Source organism: Notamacropus eugenii, chromosome 2 (genome assembly GCF_028372415.1).
Source record: "Notamacropus eugenii isolate mMacEug1 chromosome 2, mMacEug1.pri_v2, whole genome shotgun sequence".
NCBI classification, from domain to species: domain Eukaryota; kingdom Metazoa; phylum Chordata; class Mammalia; order Diprotodontia; family Macropodidae; genus Notamacropus; species Notamacropus eugenii.
In genome coordinates, this window is record NC_092873.1 from 289,978,535 (window position 1) to 289,998,233 (window position 19,699).

Genomic DNA, 19,699 nt, shown 5'->3' on the forward strand with positions numbered 1-19,699 from the left:
GTTTTTACATAGACTATCTCATTTGATCTTTACAACAATCCGGTGGAGGGTAATTGCTATTATTACCCCCATTTTACAGATGAAGAAATGGTGGCTGAGAGTGGTTAAGTGACTTGCCCAGGGTCACACAGCTAATAAGTATCCAGGGCAGGATTTGAAATAAATTCTTTCTGACTCCAAGACTATCACCTATCACTTACGTACCTAAAATTTTTCTTCTTAATAATAATTAACATTTACATAGTTTGAAGATTTAGTCAATGTCATACAGTATGTTATTTCCGCTATTAGTCATTTCAAGACTCTTCTTAACTCCATTTGTAGTTTTCTTGGTAGAGTTACTGAAGTGGTTTGCTATTTCCTTCTCCAGCTCATTTTACAGATGAGGAAACTGAGGTGAAAATGGTTAAGAGAGTGTGTTGCAAAGCAACTTTATTTTCTGCAGCTTAATTTAGTTTCAGTTTGCATTGGTTCAGAAATGACAGTCTCAAGTTTATATATATATGTATATTATTACTATATTTATTAATTATATTTTACTAATTACTAATTAGTATTAGTTCTAATTTTACTAATTAGTTTATTATTACTAATTACTTACTATTTACTTTGTATTTTACTAATATTTATTAATTATTTTTACTATTAGTTATTATTAATTGTTATTAATATTGTTACTAATTACTAATTATTACAAATATTTATTAATAAAATAGGTCTCAATCAGTAAGTCCCAATAGTTATGTCACCATCAGTGAGTCTCTGTAGTTATGTCACAGTCAGTGAGTCTCAATAGTTATCCAATCTTACCACATCTGATCAGCACCAACAGCCAAATTATCTCCATCTGGACCACAAGGCTGGGGTGTCCTGGGTCAGCCAGCAGAGTCTCGAAAGGAAGGCCTGGACTAGGCATCCCCACCATGGGGAAGATTCCCAGAAATAATTCAGGACTACCTGCCTTTAGTACTTACTTTTAACCAAGAAGGCATTTTGCCAATTAAATGTGTGATCTGTGGGAAAGGAGCTGTCCTCAAGACATCCTCGAGAGCATTCCTGTTTAGAAATGCTTAGTTAGGGAGGAGTGGTGCCCTCCCATGTGCAAACATCATAAACAGTCCTTCAAAGTCTGGCTAGGAATAAGATTAATTAGAATCAGATTGCAGGTGTATTGAGCAAGGTCAGAATGTCCAAATGAATTTATGCATCTCAGAGACTTACCCAGGGTCACAGGGGTAGTAAGTGTATGAGGCTAGATTTGAACTCAGAAGGATTATTTTCCTGACTTCAGGTCCAGCTCTTTATCCAATGTGTTACCTAGCTGCCCAGTACAATATGTACATTTGTATATGTACATATATATGTATATGTATGTTTATATGTGTGTGTATATATGTGTGTATGTCTATATGTATTTCTGGTTCTACTTATTTTACCGTATATCATCTCATGTAAGTTTTTCCATATTTCCATGAATATTTCTTATTTATCACTTTTTAATCACAAAATAATATTTCATTATGTTAATGCCCTGCTCTGGTTGACTCCTGTGATTTCATTTTTTCAGAGAACTCCTGGTAAGTTAGAGCATCAACTGTTTGGAAATTTATAGCCTGGAATCCTGAGAAATTAAGGAACTTGAAGAGAATACTTGAAGAGAAGGGACTGGAGAGGTTAACTGAGGCTAGGCTTCAGAATGGAACATGACGAACCCTATCCAGAAGGACAAAGTATTTACTCTAGTTCTTCCTTGGTCAGATCTAGTGTACTTCATACAGGCTAGCCCCTAACTAGCAAAGGGTTTTCAAGTAGCACATGTGAGAATGAAAAGTAAACAAAGGTATATGCAAAAGAATTTCTCTCCAGAATCATATATTTCATCCTTTGGAGAATCTGTGTTCAGTGGTGGATATCTTTACTGTAAACTATAACCTGAGGCTATTTCTGAGATATTTTTTTTGGTGTCCTAGGTGTGGGGTTAGCTAGATGGCACAGTGGTGTTTCTTTCTGAGTTCAAATCTGACCCCAGACACTTAGTAACTGTGTGACCCTGGACAAGTCACTTAACCCTGTTTGCCTCAGTTTACTCATCAAAGTGATTTGGAGAAGGGAATGGCAAACTTCTCCAGTATCATTGCCAAGGAAACCCAAAATGGCATCACAAAGAGTAAAACAAGACTGGAAATGACTAAACAACAACAATACCAGGACAAAATAACGGGGAGGGGAAGGAAAGACTAAAAGGGTGAAGGTATTTCTTTTTTGTCTTTGATCCCAAGCTGTCTGTAAAATAACAACAAAATAATAAATGATAAAATAAATAATAAAAAACTTTAAAATGTTATCTAGTGTTGTTATTGAGGAAAATTAATATTATACTGTATCATTTAATGATAATGCTCTGTAATCTATCCTTTACCTCATTTTGCCAGACCCCATTTCTCAGTACGGCTTACAAGGCATGGTGGAGTAATGTGATCACTTCCAACCCCCAGGGAACTCACTAGCTTACCAGTGTGAAAAGGACCCTCACCTCTACTTACAGAAAAGCAGAGAACAGCTTGAGCTAGGCCCTCCCTCTTCTGTCTTTTTTTTTGTCTCCTTGTCAAAATTAGGGGAGATTTGGTTTCCAAGGAGGAGGCTAGAGGAGGGAGGGGGGACCTGATTGGGATGGTTCTGATTTCCTGGCCAAGATTTTTGGAGGCAATTGAGCCTTGTAAAACAATTACATTCCTTAATGGTCAGATTAAGCCATACCTGAATGCCAACCCACTTTCCCTAGCTGCAAAATAATGTAAATTGGGTTAGGAACAATAGGATGAAGGAGGTTGACACAGTCCCTAATAAGGTGCAAATTTTGAATAACTTCCCATCAGCAAAAAATGTCCCCACCTTGAGTTTGGCAAGTTACAAGTGATGTTACAAGGAAATGGGGTGGGGATCACTAAGCCCTGGGAAATGAAGGCATAAACAATGGGCATCATGCCTTCCTCTGCCTCTTGGGAGAGTGAATATTGTTTTCAGGATGGAAAGGTCAAATTTGGGCGAAGGGAATGAAGATGGAATCATCTTGCGTTGTCCAATGTCAGCCTCGCTGGAGACCCAAAGAGTGGAGGGCCAGGAATCATTGGAATCATTCTGAAATGGGGCTCCCGCAACAGGCACCAGTAGGACTGGTAGATCAGGAACACATGACTGGAGCAGTGGTTAGGGTACTTCCAGAGACCTAGAAGGCCCTGGCCCAGAAGGCTAATGGGAAGCAAGAGATCAGAACTAATGAGTGTTCACTCTGGACACCCAAGAAGGAAACTGAAAGAGATTCAGAGACTCCATAAGAGGTTAACCCCTCCCAACCAAGACAGTCCTATTGGAGTGGGGACATCAGGGAGAGTGTCCTTGGTCAAAACAGAAAAAGGAGCCCGTATGTCCACAAGAAAAGGGACCTTTTTTCCTGTAATTTCTAGGGAGACAGAAGGGTTACCTCAAGGTAAGAACAGGAGTGGGGAAATGGAAGTTTCTATCTAGCTGTCTAAATGGGATCCCTTCAGGTACCTGAGAGGAAAAGTAAGAACACAGATCACTTCCAAGAGAAAAGCACCAAGCCAGCTTGTTGTGGGGTGACAATGAGCTTTGTCATTTAGGGAAAGTTCTTCCTTATGATAGTTGACCTTTGTTCATTAGGGAGTGCACCTGCACAAGGCAATAGATGGACATTTCTACTGACGTGTGAAGGAGAAAAGTGGTATGTGTTGTCATGGGAAAAGATGGAGATTTGAAGTCCAAAGATCTGTATTCAAGCTTATGTTTAACCTCCCCTAGGTCTTAGGTTCCCAATATGTAAAATGACCATAGGATTCAGATATATAGAGAAGAGGTTCTGAACTTGGTATCTGAACTTTTTTTTAAAAGTATCTTGATAACTACATTTCCATATAATTGATTCCATTGGAATCTTATGAATGTAATTTTATGAATTTACAGAAACATTTATTTGCAAATGCATGTCAGAAAGATCTTGACTTCAGAGTAAGGTATGTGGGAGGAGGTCAGGGTTGTAAGTGTACCTTAACCCTATGGGGCTGTCCCTCTAAATCCTTGTAACATGTTGAGAGAAGACACCCTGTGACAGCTTGAGAGAAGACATTGCTTAAGTGTATGCCTGACTTCCAGAAAGTTGTGCAAGGTAAATGAAGTCAGGGAGGCGTAATGAGATTGTTGGGTGGATTGTACAGCTTCCTTCCTGTAAGTCAGGCTTTTAAAATCGGGACACAGAAGGACCCAAGAACATGAAGACAGAGCAAGCTGGTAAACTGGGAGTTGCCATCATGGGCCAGAAGTTCCTCTGGTGGGGTGAGTGGGGACCCAACAGACTCATCAGGCAGAAGATTTAGGTTGGAGTAGGAATTAGAAGGAGGGAAGAGAGGATGCTCTGTGGAAAGATTCAAAAATGAACATCATCTTCTTCTCTTTCTGGAGAGACTAGTGGAATGGTTGAGCAGAAGTTTCATTTCATGTCATCTAGTTCAGCTTCCTCCTTTTTATAGATAAGGAAAATTGAGCCCAAGGAGTTGAAATCTCTCCTGTTCTTTTTGGGGATAAAATGAAGAGATGTGGGCTAGACCAGAGTCATTAAGTAGATTCAGACCTGGTTCAGAGTCTTGGCTCCATGTATTTGCCTTTGGCCATGTGCTATTTAATATTTTTAAAATCAAGAACTTGAATGAGGGTATAGATGGCATAGTTATCAAATCTGCAAATAATACAAGACTGGAAAGGATAGCTAATGTATTAGTTTAGGGGGAAGAGAGTCAGGAACCCAAAAGATTTTGACAGGCTAGATAGAGCACTGAGCCAAATCTAATAATAGGAAATTTAATAGGAATAAACATAAAGTCATAGGATCATAAAGTTTTCTTTAGGGAGCCATGGAACAATATCTGGAAAGTTCACTCAGAGAACTGAGTTTCTTATGTCTCTCTAGCAAAAGAGACAGCAGTAGGGGTCTGAGTCCTGGTGGATGATGACCAGGGCCTTGGCCTCCTTGGAGAGGTGCCAAGAAAGATTGTGGCCCACTTTGGTTGGGGGCCGTAGGATACAGGCTGTGCATAGAGATTGAGAATGAGAAACAGGACAAGGGAAGCACCAAGAGTCTATGGGTCTTGGTTTCCTTATCTTTAAAATGAGAGACGTGGACTAGATGGACAAAGGTTCCATGCAGTTCTAATATTCTATGGATCTGTCTTGAGACAGAAGAAACAAAGATGCCCCATTTTGAGTCTCTGCACTCCTCTCGTCTATCTTCATTGATAGTAGGGACTGGAGAGCCCATTATGTAAGTAAAGTTTATTACTTTTTCTTCTAAGCTACTTATTTTCTTTCAAATTCTTTCCTCCAGAACTCTTATTTTACTAACTGAACTAGGATCTGAACCCAGGTCCTCTACCTCTAAATAAAGCATTCTTTCCACTCAGCCACCAAGGAGTGCTTTGTCATTTCCTTCTCCAGATCATTTTACAGATGAGGAAACCAAGGCAAACAGGGTTAAGTGACTTGCTCCATAGCTAGTAGGTGTCCAAGGCCAGATTTGAATTCAGGAAACTGAGTCTTCCTGACTGTAGGTCTGGCACTCACTTTCACCCAACTGCTCTCTGAGGCAGTGTAGGAGTGAGATAAGCCAGGTTCTCCTGGAATACCTGAAGAACAGTGTTATGAATAGCAGGGAGGATGAATGTGAAAAATTAACTCTTTAACCATCAGTGGTTCTAATTCCAGGTGTCTCTTAGGCTACAATAGTGATCCAAATGTAGACAGTCATTTGACTCTATACAGTTCAATGTTTCAAATCACAGTTATGAATGTTGTAAGCTAATTATTCTAAATCTTCATTGATAAAACTGCTACTAAACATGACTCAACTTATCTATAACACATTTTAAATAAAATTGTTTATTTGGACAGAGATCCTGCAAAAATTAGTTGCCTACCCTACCCATACTTTAGGGGTGGTTCTGACTTGGCAACTTCATCAATTCCTGTAGAACTTTTTGTATCTTTTATTATCTAACTTAATCTCAGAAGGCAGAACTACGAATAATGAGTAGAACTTGAATATCTGCCAATTTAGGCTTATTAGGAGAAAAAAATCTCCAAAGGCGTCTTAGTGGGTACCCACCATCCTACCTTGCACTGGGAATCTTGCAGCAGCAGCAGCAACAGTAGTAGCAGCAACAGCAGTACTGCTAGTAGCAGCAGCAAGGAGCAGCAACAGCAGCAGCAGCAGTAGTAGCAGTAACAACTTCAGTAATAATAGTAGCTGAAGCAGTAGTAGCTGCAACAGCAGTATTGCTAGTAGTAGCAGCAGCAGGAGCAGCAATGTGGGTTTTTTATCATGAAGTCATTGATGTGTTGCTAATGTATAATTAGCATGTTGTGGCATGTTGCTAATATTCTTGTTTTTATGACCCAGTGGTAGCATGTAATTGATGCATTGCTAACATGTAATTGGTATGTTGTTAGCTTGTTAAATGTTAGCATTAGGACCTGCGATGCAGGGGCCTGAAGTGAAAGAGAGCTTACATTCATGTTTATAGATTCAGCTCATTCCCAGGTGAGGAATATGAGTAAGGAAATGAGAAGAAAAGTCAGCTGGGCAGAGGTGGTGCCATTCTCTTTCCCATTGCAGTTTCCAATTATGTAGCTATCCTCATGCCCACAAAGGGACTGGACAGCTCTATGACCTCTAGAGCATCCAAACCAGGCTCACTAGCCAAGTAGAAGCTAGGGAGGCAACCATTTTGGGAATGACCTCTCCATTTTCCCTTATATCTCCTTGAGCTACTAGTATGCTATCTTTCTTTTCCCTTTTACTTCTAAAATTCTTGGAGAAATAGTCTATACCTGATACAATCAACTTCATTCATTCATACATCCAATAAACTCCCAGTCTTTACTCAACCCCTTGCAATTACATTGTCACTACTCTGCTGAAACTAGTCTTTTCAAGATCACCAGGGATTTTCTAATCATCCAACCTAATGAGTTTTTTCTTTAATCCTTATCTAGCTTCAGCCATATTTTGTGGCCATTGACCCTCCTCATCTTCTAGATGCTGCTCTCCTAATTAACCTCCTATCTCTCTAGTCTCTCCTCTATGTCCTTTGCCAATTCTTTGGCCTCTTTTTTCAACCCTTTAAGATTTGTATTCTTCTAAGATTTGTCTCCGGTTTTTTTCAACTGTTCTCTCTACCCTCCACTTTGATAATCTCACCCTTTCCCACAAGTTCAGATACTACCTCTATGCTAATATGTAGCAGGCATTTAATAAACGTTTTTTGCATTTTGCATAAAATAGTCAGGCTAATCAAGGAGTAGAAACCAGACCTTTCCCTATGAGTGGGAGGGTTCCCATGGCCAGCTCCCTGATCAGGCATGGCAATTATCCTTTCCCAGCATGGTTGGGTGTTAGGCTAGAAGAGATGAATAGTGTCCATTGTTCAAACAATAAGTGGTACTTGTTCCCTCTTCTCTCTATTTTCCCAGACACAGAGTTCAAGGAAGGAGCTCACTTCCCTAGTAATTAGGAAGAAAAACTTCTCTCTCCCTGACCTGCTTCCATTTCCTCATATGCCAACAGCTATCTCAGGCTAGATAATTCCTTCCCCACCTTCACAAACAATTCTGCTCATTTGCAGAAGATAAGACTTTGTAATAGACTTTATGAGGTACTCAAACCTCTGCTGCTCTATCAACCTTTAGGAAACATGAAGCAAATAGAGATGACCAGCCTGAAAGAGGAGATGCTCCATTTGCTCCTAAAAGAAAACTACCCTTGGTTAGGACTTAATGAATGCTTCCAAGGTTGCAGTGGCCCAGAGCATTTGAGGATCTAAGGTCTGGGTGCCCTTTGCTGGGGTCAGAAAGTCCTCAGAGGAGCTGAGAATGACTGGGGATGAGTGTGTTGGGAGGTCTTGTCATAGTGATGGGTCATACCATGGAGGGAAGGTTCATCTCTGGACTTATCAACCTCCCCTTTTTGGTATTTTCTTCTGCAGGTTTTGTGGCCTTGATGCTACTTCAAGGTGGTAAGTAGTGATTCTGTTACATATCTTGCTCTGGCTTTCTGTGTCTGGCATAATGGGTGAGAGATAAACCTGGAGCGAGGAAGACCAAAGTTCAAATCATGCTAGCTGTGCTACACATTTAAGTTCTTCTGGCCTCAGTTTCCTCATCTATACCATGAGGATTATGATAGACCTGCCTCAGTGAGTTACTGAAAGGATAAAATGAGGTATTTGTAAACTACTTTGCAAACCTCGAATCAGTATATAAATACTAGTTATGATGATGATGATGATGATGATGATGATGGTGGTGGTGGTGACAATGATGATGAAGATGATGATGGTGGTGATGATATGGAGATGATGGAGATGATAATGATTATGATGATGATAGTAATGATGGTGATGGTGGTGGTGATAAAGATGATGGTGATGTGGTGATGATGGTGATGATGATGATGGTGGTGGTGGTGACAATGATGATGAAGATGATGATGGTGGTGATGGTGGTGATGATAATGATTATGATGATGATGGTGGTGATGATGGTGGTGGTAGTGGTGGTGATGTTCCTTTTTCTGCCTCTTCCCCTTGGCCTTTTTGTACTTCTCTCCTTCTTTCTGTCTGTCTCTACTTCTGTGCTTCTCTTTCTGTGTCTGTATTTCTTCATCAGTGTCTGTCTCTCTACTGGCCGTCACCCCTATTCATCCAGCAAACATTCTTGGAGCATTTACCATGTGCAATGCACTGAGCTGTGCCTGTGTTTCTTGGGTTGGTGATCTCTATCTCTAGCTCTGCTACTGTTTTGGGAAAGGAAGTCAGATGTGTCAGGCCCTGGACTCAGACCCAGTTCTTCCTGGCTTTGAAGCTTGCTCCCTAGACACTATGGAACACTAATTCTCAACACCATGATAGAAGTAGTCAAAAATCTAATGGTAGCTTACACTGAATGAATAGGGGCATGGAGTTCGAGACCAAGGCTGTTATAAACCTGTCTTCCCTACTCAGGCCAAATCTGGAATATTGTGCTCCCTTCCTGGAGCACATTACTGGGCAAAGGAAAAGCTTAGACAAGATGGAGCCTCTTCAGAGGAGGGGGACTAGGATGGAGAACATGGGAGGGATGAGAAACCATGCCAATAACAGGAATGGTTGAAATAGCAGGAAATAACCTGGAAAAGTGAAGGCAATGGGGATATGACAGTTGTCCACAAGCACTTGAAGGACTAGCCATGAGAAGAAGTTTGCTGTTCTGCTTGTTCCCAAAGGGCAGAATTAAGAACAATGGGGTAGGAGGGAGGAGTGACTAGAAGACACATTTTGACTCGATGTAAGCAAACACTTCCTAATTGGAGCTGTGAGTGAAGTGAGCTGCCTCAGGATGTAGTGAGTTCTTCATTCCACTGAAGCTCTCCAAGTAGAGGCCAATTCATCACTTGTATGGAATGTTGTAGAAGAGACTCTAGTTAAGATATGGGTTCCTGAGGTTCCTTCCAATTTGGAGACTTTATAATTTGTCTAAGGAAGAATCTAGTAGCTGACCAGGTCTCACAATTGGTTCCATGAACTATCTCTTTTCTCTTTTATAGGCTCTGCCTACAAATTAGTTTGCTACTTCACTGACTGGGCCCAGTACCGAGCTGGGCAGGGATATTTCGTTCCTGATACCATTGACCCACATCTATGTACCCATGTTATCTACTCCTTTGCCAATATCAGCAACAATAAGATCATCCCTAAGGAGTGGAATGATGTCACCCAATATTACACCTTGAGACAACTCAAGAAAAGGCCAGTGGGATGAGGATGAGTATGAATGGGGTGGGGAGTGGGCATCCAAAGCCATTGGATTAAGTTGGGTTGATCTAGATCTTTGCCTGCTCATCTGAGGTAGGATGGGAGGAAGATGGGAAGAGCCCTGAGATTACGATCCCCATGTCATACAGGGGGTGGCAGTGTAGAGTAGAAAAGATGAGGAGTGCTTCTCACTCTCACTCCTAGAGTGGCACCCTATACACCTTTTCCCACCTCTTCTCCATCAAAATCTGCTTGTCCTTTGTTCCAGTCCATCATAACCATAGTTGGGTGTCTAATCCCTGCTAAAATGAGAGTGGATGATGAGGAGTTAATGGTTCTTTTCATTATGAGAAGAAGCTATTAGAGAGATTACTAAAAAGACATAGGTAACCCTGTGTGTAAAGAAATTTGTGTCTTAGTTGAATGTGTGACCATGACAGTTTGGGCTGTAGATAAACTAACCCTAGCTGAGTACATCTGGCATATACCATCTCAGCAAGGAGAAACTTTCAATTCTGGAACTAAAGAAAGAGATATTTGGTTATTCAAAATGCAGAAAGATCCAATGAATTCTCTGAGTCAATATTAATTAGAAAACTTCATGTTAATGAGGATCTTCCAGAAACACAATGTCTAAATTCAAAGAAGTGTTTCTAAGGATGGAGATTTGGGGTACCATGACAGGATAGTAACAAAGTCCTAAGTTAATCAAAGTCAATTTCCTTCTATTGCAGAAATCCCAACCTGAAAACTCTCCTGGCGATTGGAGGTTTCAAATTTGGTTCCAAAGGGTAAGCACAGAGCTCCTATTATTTATTTCAAGCAGTCAACAAATGTTTATAAAGCCAGTACTGTATACCAAGTACTGTGCTAATCTTTGGGGAGACAAAGAAAAAGTAAGACTAGTGCCTTCCCTCGGACAGATTATATTCTAATGGATTAGATACATTAATTGCCCTGGCGAGGGGTAGGTGTTCTCTCAGCCAATCTAATTCTATATCCTCAGGGTTTTCTGAACAGTAGTTGATACTTATATTACAAATTTTAAGATTTATAAACCATTTTACATACATTATTTCGTAAGAACCATGTGAGGAAAATATTATAAAATTATCTGCATTTTACTGATGAAGAAACTGAGGCTACAGGAGGTTAAGTGAGAACCATGATTACTCAGTTAGAATGTGTCAGAGGGAGGATTTGAATCCAGGACTTCTTGGCTTTCTAAGAGTATCATTATATGTAGAAAACCAGCCTTAGCACCAGGAAGTTGAATCCTTGTTCAAGTTCAGTATCTGACACGTACTGGCGTATGACCCTGGACAAGTCACTAGATCATTCTCAATGCTCCAAATAGTTCTCTAAGACTACAGATTGCAGAGAAGTGTCTGGCCAACAATGACAGAAGAATTTCGTTATCTTGATGCTCTCTATAACAATTAAATCACAGGTCCAGTCCTTATGCCTTCCTTACTATATATGGTGGAAAGAGTATTGGACCTCCAGCTAGGCTACCTGGAGTTCAGATGCTATCTCCAGCACTTAGGTCAAGCCAAGGTCAAATCCCTTAACCTTTATGAGTCAGTTTCTTCATTGGTAAAACAGAAATACTACCTACGTTTCAGAGTTGTTGTGAAGATCAGATGAGATAATGTATGTAAAATCCTTTGTAAAACTTGAAAGTAATACACACACATACATATACATACGGACACATACATATACATACATATATACATATGTGTGTATATCAGTTATTATCAAAGGTGGGAGAGGTTTCAAGAAAAGGATAAATGAGTGAATGAAAAACGCTTCTTAAACATTTACTATGTACCAAGAACTCCGCTAGGATGTAAATAAAAAGTTAAATTGCCCCTGCCTTCAAGGAGCTTCTAGTCAGTAGAGTTCATACAAAGAGGGGAGTGGTGTCCAGGGAAACCTGTTTGAATTTAGACTCCAGGAAATCATAGGGATACAATAGTCAGTCCCTTGACATGCCTTTTACAGAGGCAGTGGTGGTATTAATTTGATTATAGTTCTTGGAGAAAGAGATGGAAGAGGAGTGAAGCACAGAAAATGGTTGAAGTGAAGATGGAGATACATGGGCCCATGGAGTTCAGGCCTGAGTGGTTTTTCTCAGCTTAGACATGTTTTCTGAAGGTCCTGTTTAGACGGTAGAAATGAGACTGCAATTGTGAAAGAACTTTCACAGGCTCTAGGTCCTGTCCTCCTCCTTCCCTGTTCTTTCCAAAAGACATTAAACTTGTTTCTACCAGGTTCCATCCCATGGTGGATTCTTCTGAATCACGATCAACATTTATCAAGTCTGTGATCCCTTTCCTGAGATACAATGGCTTCGATGGGCTGGACGTAGATTGGATCTTCCCTGAGCTGAATGAAAAGCCTTTTTTTGCTTCTTTGATTCACGTATGGCCCAGTCCCCTGGAGTAGTTGGTCCATTCCCCATACTGGGTGTAGAATCCCACACTGAGATTTACATAAAGGAGGAGCTCTGATCCTCAGCTGTTGGCATCTCTCAAGTTTATTGGAGAAAACCCAGGCCCCTCCCTCTTGGTATGATAGAACATACCAGGTCCTCTCTTTGGCCAGCTCCCACAACAGTAGGTGACTATAGTCTGAGTCTTCAAGGGCTAACAAGAAGATGTTATGAATCATGTGGAGTTGAATGGCAAGTAGCCCTCTTAATCCTTTCTTAGGCACAAGAAGCTTGGGGCAGATTCTGTTCTAATTCTCAAGGGGACTCAGGAGGATAAGGATGGGTGACCCACATGGGTGGCCTCTGAGGGACTGTCCTTTCCTAACCAATAAGATTCTTGGATTCCTAAAGCTTTCTCAGGAAAGGAGAATATTTGCTTTATGGTATATCCCAAGCCCCAGGCTAGAATTGTGTTCTTCAACTCTGATGGTTGGGCATCTCTTTTCTCATGTCCCGTAGGAGTTAGCCGTTGCTTTTCAGGAAGAGGTCAAAAAATCCCAGAAGAAGAAGCTTCTCTTGTCTGTGGGGGTGGCCTCAGGCAGACAGATAATCGACAACAGCTATGACATTAAGGACCTGGCAAGGTGAGGCTAACTGGAGTCAGTAGATCTCCTCTGTCTTTATTCCAGTTTGGACTAATGATCTGCTAGCTATGGGATGTGAGAAAGAGGAGGATGCTTCCTGTTTTTAAAGATTTCTCTAGAAGGCCTTCTTTAATTACCTGTCTAGACCCCAAACTCTTCATACTCAGAAAGTTTTTCCTTCCATCAACCTTCAATCCCTCATGCTATACCTTAAGCTTAATATTCATGATCCCTTATAGTTTCTTATGGATTCTCAGAAAAAAAAACAACAACACTTTTTTTACTTTCTTTACTCTCTGGATTCTCTAGGAACGTAGATTTCATCAACCTCTTGTCCTTCGACTTCCATGGATCCTGGGACATTCCTCTGGTTACTGGCCACAATAGCCCTCTGAAGAAAGGGAGCCAGGACCAGAGGAACAGCGCTTACTATAATGTGGTAGGACTGAAGAGCTGAGACACATGGCCAAAGGAGGACTTTTGTTTCTATGCACAGTTTTTATTAATTATTATACAATATACATTGTGAGCTCTAGTATAGAAATATGATTCATAAATATATCATTTAAATATGATATAAAAGTTCACAATCTTCCTCTTAATTTGCCCTTCAAATGAGAAATATGATTTGTAAGTATTTCATTTATATATGGAGCATTTATATAAATTATGTATGTATATATATGTATGTATATGTATAGGTGGCACAATGGATAGGATGCTGGACCTGGCATCAGGAAGACTCATATTCATGAGTTCAAATCTGGCCTTAGACACTTACTAGCTGTGTGACCCTGGACAGGTCACTTAACCTTGTTTGCCTTGGTTTCTTCATCTATCAAATGAGCTGGAGAAGGAAATGGCAAACCCCTTTAGCATCCTTGCCAAGAAAACCTCAAATGGAGTCACAAAAATTGGACATGACTGAACATACATAAAAGTTCACTGTCTTCCTTATGTTATCATCTTCAAGTGAGAAATATTTATAAATATATCATTTGTATATCAAATGTAGATATACATACATATATGTGTATATATATGTATATATGTGTATGTATATATCTGTCTATCTAATCTATCTATCTATCTATCTGTGCTTTGAATGGGAAAGCAATAAAATTGCAACTGGAGAGGGACAGAGGATGCTGGTCAGTCAAGTTCATGAACTCCCTATCTCATAAAAGAAGGAAACAAACATTTATTAAATGTCCATCATGCACTAGGGGCTTTAAAAATATTACCTTATTGGGTCATTACAACCACCCTGGAATGTAGGCTCTATTATTATCCCCATTTTACAAAGGAGGAAACTGAGGCAGATGGCCATGTAACTAGGCCAGAGAGGATCTGAACTTGGGTCTTCCTGACTCCACCTGACTGCCTCTTCACAATTGGGCCTATGCCAAAACCAGACATCATCTTCACCAAGTGGCAAAGTATGAGCTGGCTCATTTTTCATTTCTCAATTTGAACATCCCATCCTGACCTATGTCTGCTTGAGTAACAATCATTCCTATCCCCATTCCACCCTTAACCCCAACCCCTACTAAGCAAGCATCTTTTGCATCATATTGATAAAAGAAGTGGACATCTTTTATCTGATCGAAGTGATAACCCTTGAACATAGGCAAAAGAGGATATTTATACTGGACAGTGAGGAAATTGATTTATCCAAGGAAGATATATAGATATATAAAGGCCTGGGAGAGGTGGTGCAGAGAAAGGCTGGGGAAAACCCTTGCCCTTTAACCTTAAACTCACCCCACCTTAACACTGTTCTTTTCAGAATATGAAATTTTTATTATCCTGGAAATTTTTTTAGGGGGGAGGACAATTTTTTTTCTGAAGAATTTTCCAGACCATCTTTCTTCATTTGGTTTGTCAGCATGAGAAATGGTGCCATGAGTGATTGATTAATTTCTTCCTTGCTCCCACTATGTTTCTGCCAGGTCTCAATTTAGTGCAGCGTAAGGAGTACTGGATTTGTAATTGTGGGATCTGGGTTTGGATTCTAACTCTGGTTTTTATTCCCTGTGTGACTCTGAGAAGGACACTTTGGCTCACTGGGTGTTCATTTCTATATCTGAAATCTACATCTGAAAAAGATCACCAAGCTAGGTACTATCCAAGGGCCTTTCCCAGCTCTGAGTGTTATGATTCAGAGTGTTTTCCACTGTAGCGGACTCCCCATTCAGGTACTTTTCCTCCCACTTCCTTGACCAATTTGCATAAGTCATTTAACAAAAATTTCATGAGCACTCACCCTGTGTGAAGAACTGGGAATAAGGAGAACAGGTCTCATTCTACAATTTCTTTCTGGCCTCCACTGTAGCCCAAAGAAGAATAAAAAGTTCCAAATTATTCTCTGTCTGTCTGTCTGTCTATCTGTCTGTCTGTGTCTGTCTGTCTGTCTGTCTGTCTGTCTGTCTGTCTCTCTCTCTCTCTCTCTCTCTCTCTCTCTCTCTTTCTCTCAGGGAAGGCAATTGGGGTTAAGTGACTTGCCCAAGGTCACCCAGCTAGTGTCAAGTGGCCATATTTGAACTCAATCCTCCTGACTCCAATGCACCACCTAGCTGCCCCCAAATTAGCCTCTTTTCTATGCTTTCCTGTTAAAGTGGGTGACCCTTTTTGGAGATCAGAGAATAACTAGTTTCATTCCATCCCTATCTCCAAGACAAATGCTATGTGCAGCCAACACTAAGAAGACAGGAGGAAATTGGCAACCTTGTTGTCAAGACTTATATGTCTGGTTTTCTAATTTCTCCTTAAATTCCTTGCCTAGTCTTTTTTTTGAATTTTAAAAAATTCATTCATTCATTTATTTAAAAAGTAACATCTTAGTTTCTTTAGGGCCATAGAATCATCTATGAAGGACAATGATCAACTTATTGCCAGGGATCAAAGCAAATCCTTTGCCTTCACCAAATAAAACTCTGCCTCTGTGCCCCAGCAATGGAAAAGCTGAATTTAGAACAGGAAGGGACAGATGTGTTGGATCTCAGTGAGTCAGGGGTGGCCCCTTCATTTCTCTCCACACTCAGGGCCCAGTTCAGTTTGTTTGCCTTCCCTCCCCAGGATTATGCTGTGAACTATTGGAAGAATCAGGGCATGCCAGGGGAAAAGATCATCATGGGCATCCCTATGTATGGTCGTTCCTTCACCCTCTCCACACCTGCGTCTAACTCAGGTGTGGGAGCCCCTGCCAACGCTGCTGGCACTCCTGGCCAATTCACTGCAGAACCAGGTTTCTTGGCCTACTATGAGGTACCCAAGAATTTTTACCTAGGTTAGACTTCCTGTCATATTACAGTCAGGTGGGATGCCCACTTCAGAGTAGAGGGGGAAATAAATCCCCAGGAAGCCAGTCTACTTAGTTAGAAGGCTCCAAGGTCTGTGGTTGGGAGTGGGAGGAGGGAGTCTCTTGCTACCTTTCAATCTTTCCTAAAATACTTGCAAAATAGTGAATAGTGCAAGTCCATGAGTCAATTATTGAATAAACGTTGAGAACCTACTATGTGTAAGACATGGTAGGTGCCACAAGGATAAATAAGAAAATCCTTGCCCTCTCTGACCTTATGGTACAGATGGGAAGACAGAACATGACTGATTCTGTTCAGATCTAGAGGGTTGAAGTAGGAGCAATGGGTAGAAGCTGTTGATTCAGATTTTAGTGGCTACAAGGAAAACTTAACAGTGGGAGCCCATCCAAAAACAGAATGGGTGGTCTTGAAGGGAATCTCCTTTGCAAGCTGACTTCAGGTGGCTACTTGTTGGAAATTCTACAGCCAGGTGTCCTTGCTTCGGTACAGGGCAATGTTTCAGAGCAGTTTCTTAGCCTTTTTGTGTGTCATGGGCCTTTTGGGAGTTTGTTGAAGCCTCAAGGTTTCTTCTCAAAACAACATTATAAACTCATGAAATGAAATACATCAGATTACAAAGGAAACCAATTATCAAAATATTAAAACAAAACAAATCCCCAGGTCCCCCAGAAATGTATCCAGTGATTGTCTGTGTACACCAGGCTAAGCATCCTGGCAATAGAAAATTCCAGGGCTAACTGTTTTCTCCACCCTTCCCCCTACCTCCTCCCCATTCTCTCAGGTATGCCAGTTCCTACAAGGTGCCACTGTCAAAAGAATCCCAGAACAGCAGGTCCCCTATGCAGTCAAGGGCAACCAGTGGGTTGGCTTTGATGATGTGGAGAGTGTGGAGACCAAGGTAAGCGCCAAGGTGATGGAGACAAGGAGAGAGCCCTGGCCAAACTCAGGGCACAAAAAAAAAGAGTCATAGAAGCCCCCAGGGTGGTTATAGGATGAAGTTCCAGGGTTTCCTTTAGGTTGAAGTCAATAATGAGGCTTTAAAATGTTCCTGAGAACCTGAGGCATAGAAAATTGAAAAGGGGGAGAAGAAGAGAACAAAGTAAGAGAGGAAGAAGGTAGGAAAGAGAGAAAGAAAAAAGAAAAGGAGGAAGGAAAGCAGAAAGGAAGCAAAGAAAGATGGAAGGGAGCAAAGAAGCAAAGAGAAAGAAAGGAAAGAAGGAAAGAAAGAAAAAAGAAAAGAAAAAAGGAAAAGAAGGGAAGGAAGGAAAGAAGAAAGGAAGTAAAGAAGGAAGAAAAGAAAAGAGGAAGGAAGAAAGAAGGGAGGAAAGGAAGAAGGAAGAAATGAAACAAGGAAGGAAGGAAGCAAAGAAGGAAGCAAGAAAGAAAGAAAAGGAGGGAAAGAAGGAGGAGAGGACAGATGAAACAAAGAGGGAAGGAAAGCAGAAGGGAAGTAAAGAAGTAATGAAAGAAAAAAGAAAGTGAATGAGAAAGGAAGGGAAAAAGGAAAGAAGCATAGAAAGAAGGAAGAAAAAGCAGAAGGAAAGAAGAAAGATAGTAAAAGAGAGAGAAGAGAGAAAAGTGTTGATGATGCTAGTGAGCATTGAAGCTCCCTCCTTCTTCATCTCAGGGTCTTCTCTAGAGCACTACTAGTACCACCAGTAACTTGACCCTGCTCTGGGCAGGGGCTGGTGGGGGCAGCTCTCTTGTGTCCATAGCTGTCCGTTCTACTTTTGCTCCTCACAGTTGGCATCGGCCATCTGGCCATCTTCAAGTCCACTGTAACTGTACCCTTTATGGTCCATGGTCCTAGAGTCCTAAGAACTTTCAAACCCCCTGGGATCCTGATGTCAGTGTTTGCTCAGCTACTCCGTGGAGCATTGTTGTGTAGGGGAAGAAGTGAGGGAAAGAAATGAAGATATCTACTCTATCCTCCAAGGATGGAGGGTCCCTCAGTTGTCCCTTCATACCAGGAATCATTTTCTCTGCCTAATCTAAATGTTTGCTGCTAAATTATTAACCCATTCCCTCTCCACCCAGAGCAGAGTCTAATTTTGAACCATTCCTAGAGACCTAGGAGGACCATTAGATGCTCTTTTCAGCTTCCTCGTCCATATTCCTGTCTATTTCCTTCAGGTCCAGTATTTGAAGAACTCAGGATTGGGAGGGGCCATGATTTGGTCCATTGATTTGGATGACTTTAGTGGTGACTTCTGCAAAAAGGGTCCATATCCACTTCTCCAGGCAATCAAGAGGACACTGGAATCTGCCAATAAAGCTATTGGAAGCCAGAAGAAATAGTAGCCCACTAGAGGTAGTGATGTGAAATGGGAAGGGCTCTAGACTTTGAGTCAGAAGACCTGAATTCAAATTCCAGCTTTGTTGAATACAAGTTATGTAACTTTGGTCAAGTCACATCCCTCAATTCATTTATCTAAAATGAGGGAGTTAGACTCAATACCCTCAAAGATTTTTGTGAGTTCTGACATTCTATGATAGTACAAGATTGGAGGGATGATATACAGATACATTTGGGTATTTGCATTGTTGGGCTTCTAGGTGGCTCAATAGTACATAGAGTGCCAAACCCAGAGTTGGGAAGACTCATCTTCATGAGTTCAAATCTAGCCTCAGACACTTCCTAGCTATAAGGCCTGGGGCAAGTCACTTAACCCTGTTTGCCTCAGTTTCTTCATCTGTAAAATGAGCTGGAGAATGAAATGGCAAACTGCTCCAGTATCTTTGCCAAGAAAACTCCAAATGAGGTGATGAAGAATCAGAGATGATTGAAAACAACTGAGCCACAATTACACCATTTATATTGTTATACCGATATTCTTCTCCTTTCTGTCCCAGGGAAGTTCTCCTAGACCCTGTTCCGATCTCTGATTCTCCTAGGCTTGGCAAACAAATAAACAGACAAATATAAACCAAAAGAAAGCCAGAGCCTTCTGACAGATTGGCTTGATGAACTATTGCTCAGATTCCAAGAGGTGGGCGTCCTTGTTTCAAGAGCAGAGGGTCTTGGTTTTGACTGCTCTCTTCTCTTTTTACTCACAGTTCAAACTAGAAACTGAACATCTGGACCTTCCTCCATCTCAGCAGTGCTCACAGATGGATGCCCTAAGGCTGTGGTATCCTTGTCTTCCTACCCACTCCACCAGAGAGCCTCACTTCATTCTCAAGCTGCTAAATAGAATAAAATAGAAATGATTCTACCTAAGAAAATTGAGTGCTGCCACTTTACCCTTACAATAGCATTCTGTCTTCACATTCAGACCGTCCCAAACCTGGTGGGACTCAGGTCACCCCACCTCCTAATTTGACACCAAACTGTACTTTTCTCATTATCTCATCCAACTTCCTACTTCCACCTCTGCTCTCTGAAACATCATCCTGCAGGGCTGGGAGACATTTCCCAGGTAAATCTATCACTGACTA

At 41.1% G+C, this 19,699-nt stretch overlaps 1 protein-coding gene across 1 annotated transcript; it reads left to right on the plus strand.

Annotated features, from left to right (window-relative positions):
* The first annotated feature begins 4,284 nt into the window (after positions 1-4,284).
* On the plus strand, positions 4,285-19,476 carry CHI3L2 (chitinase 3 like 2). Its single transcript, XM_072644318.1, has 11 exons — positions 4,285-4,350; positions 8,052-8,081; positions 9,650-9,851; positions 10,592-10,648; positions 12,134-12,284; positions 12,814-12,938; positions 13,248-13,377; positions 16,017-16,205; positions 17,043-17,159; positions 18,395-18,572; positions 19,319-19,476. Exons 1-10 carry the CDS (start codon positions 4,287-4,289, stop codon positions 18,557-18,559), a joined length of 1,230 nt encoding a protein of 409 aa, XP_072500419.1. The 5' UTR covers positions 4,285-4,286; the 3' UTR covers positions 18,560-18,572; positions 19,319-19,476.
* The last annotated feature ends 223 nt before the right edge of the window (positions 19,477-19,699 follow it).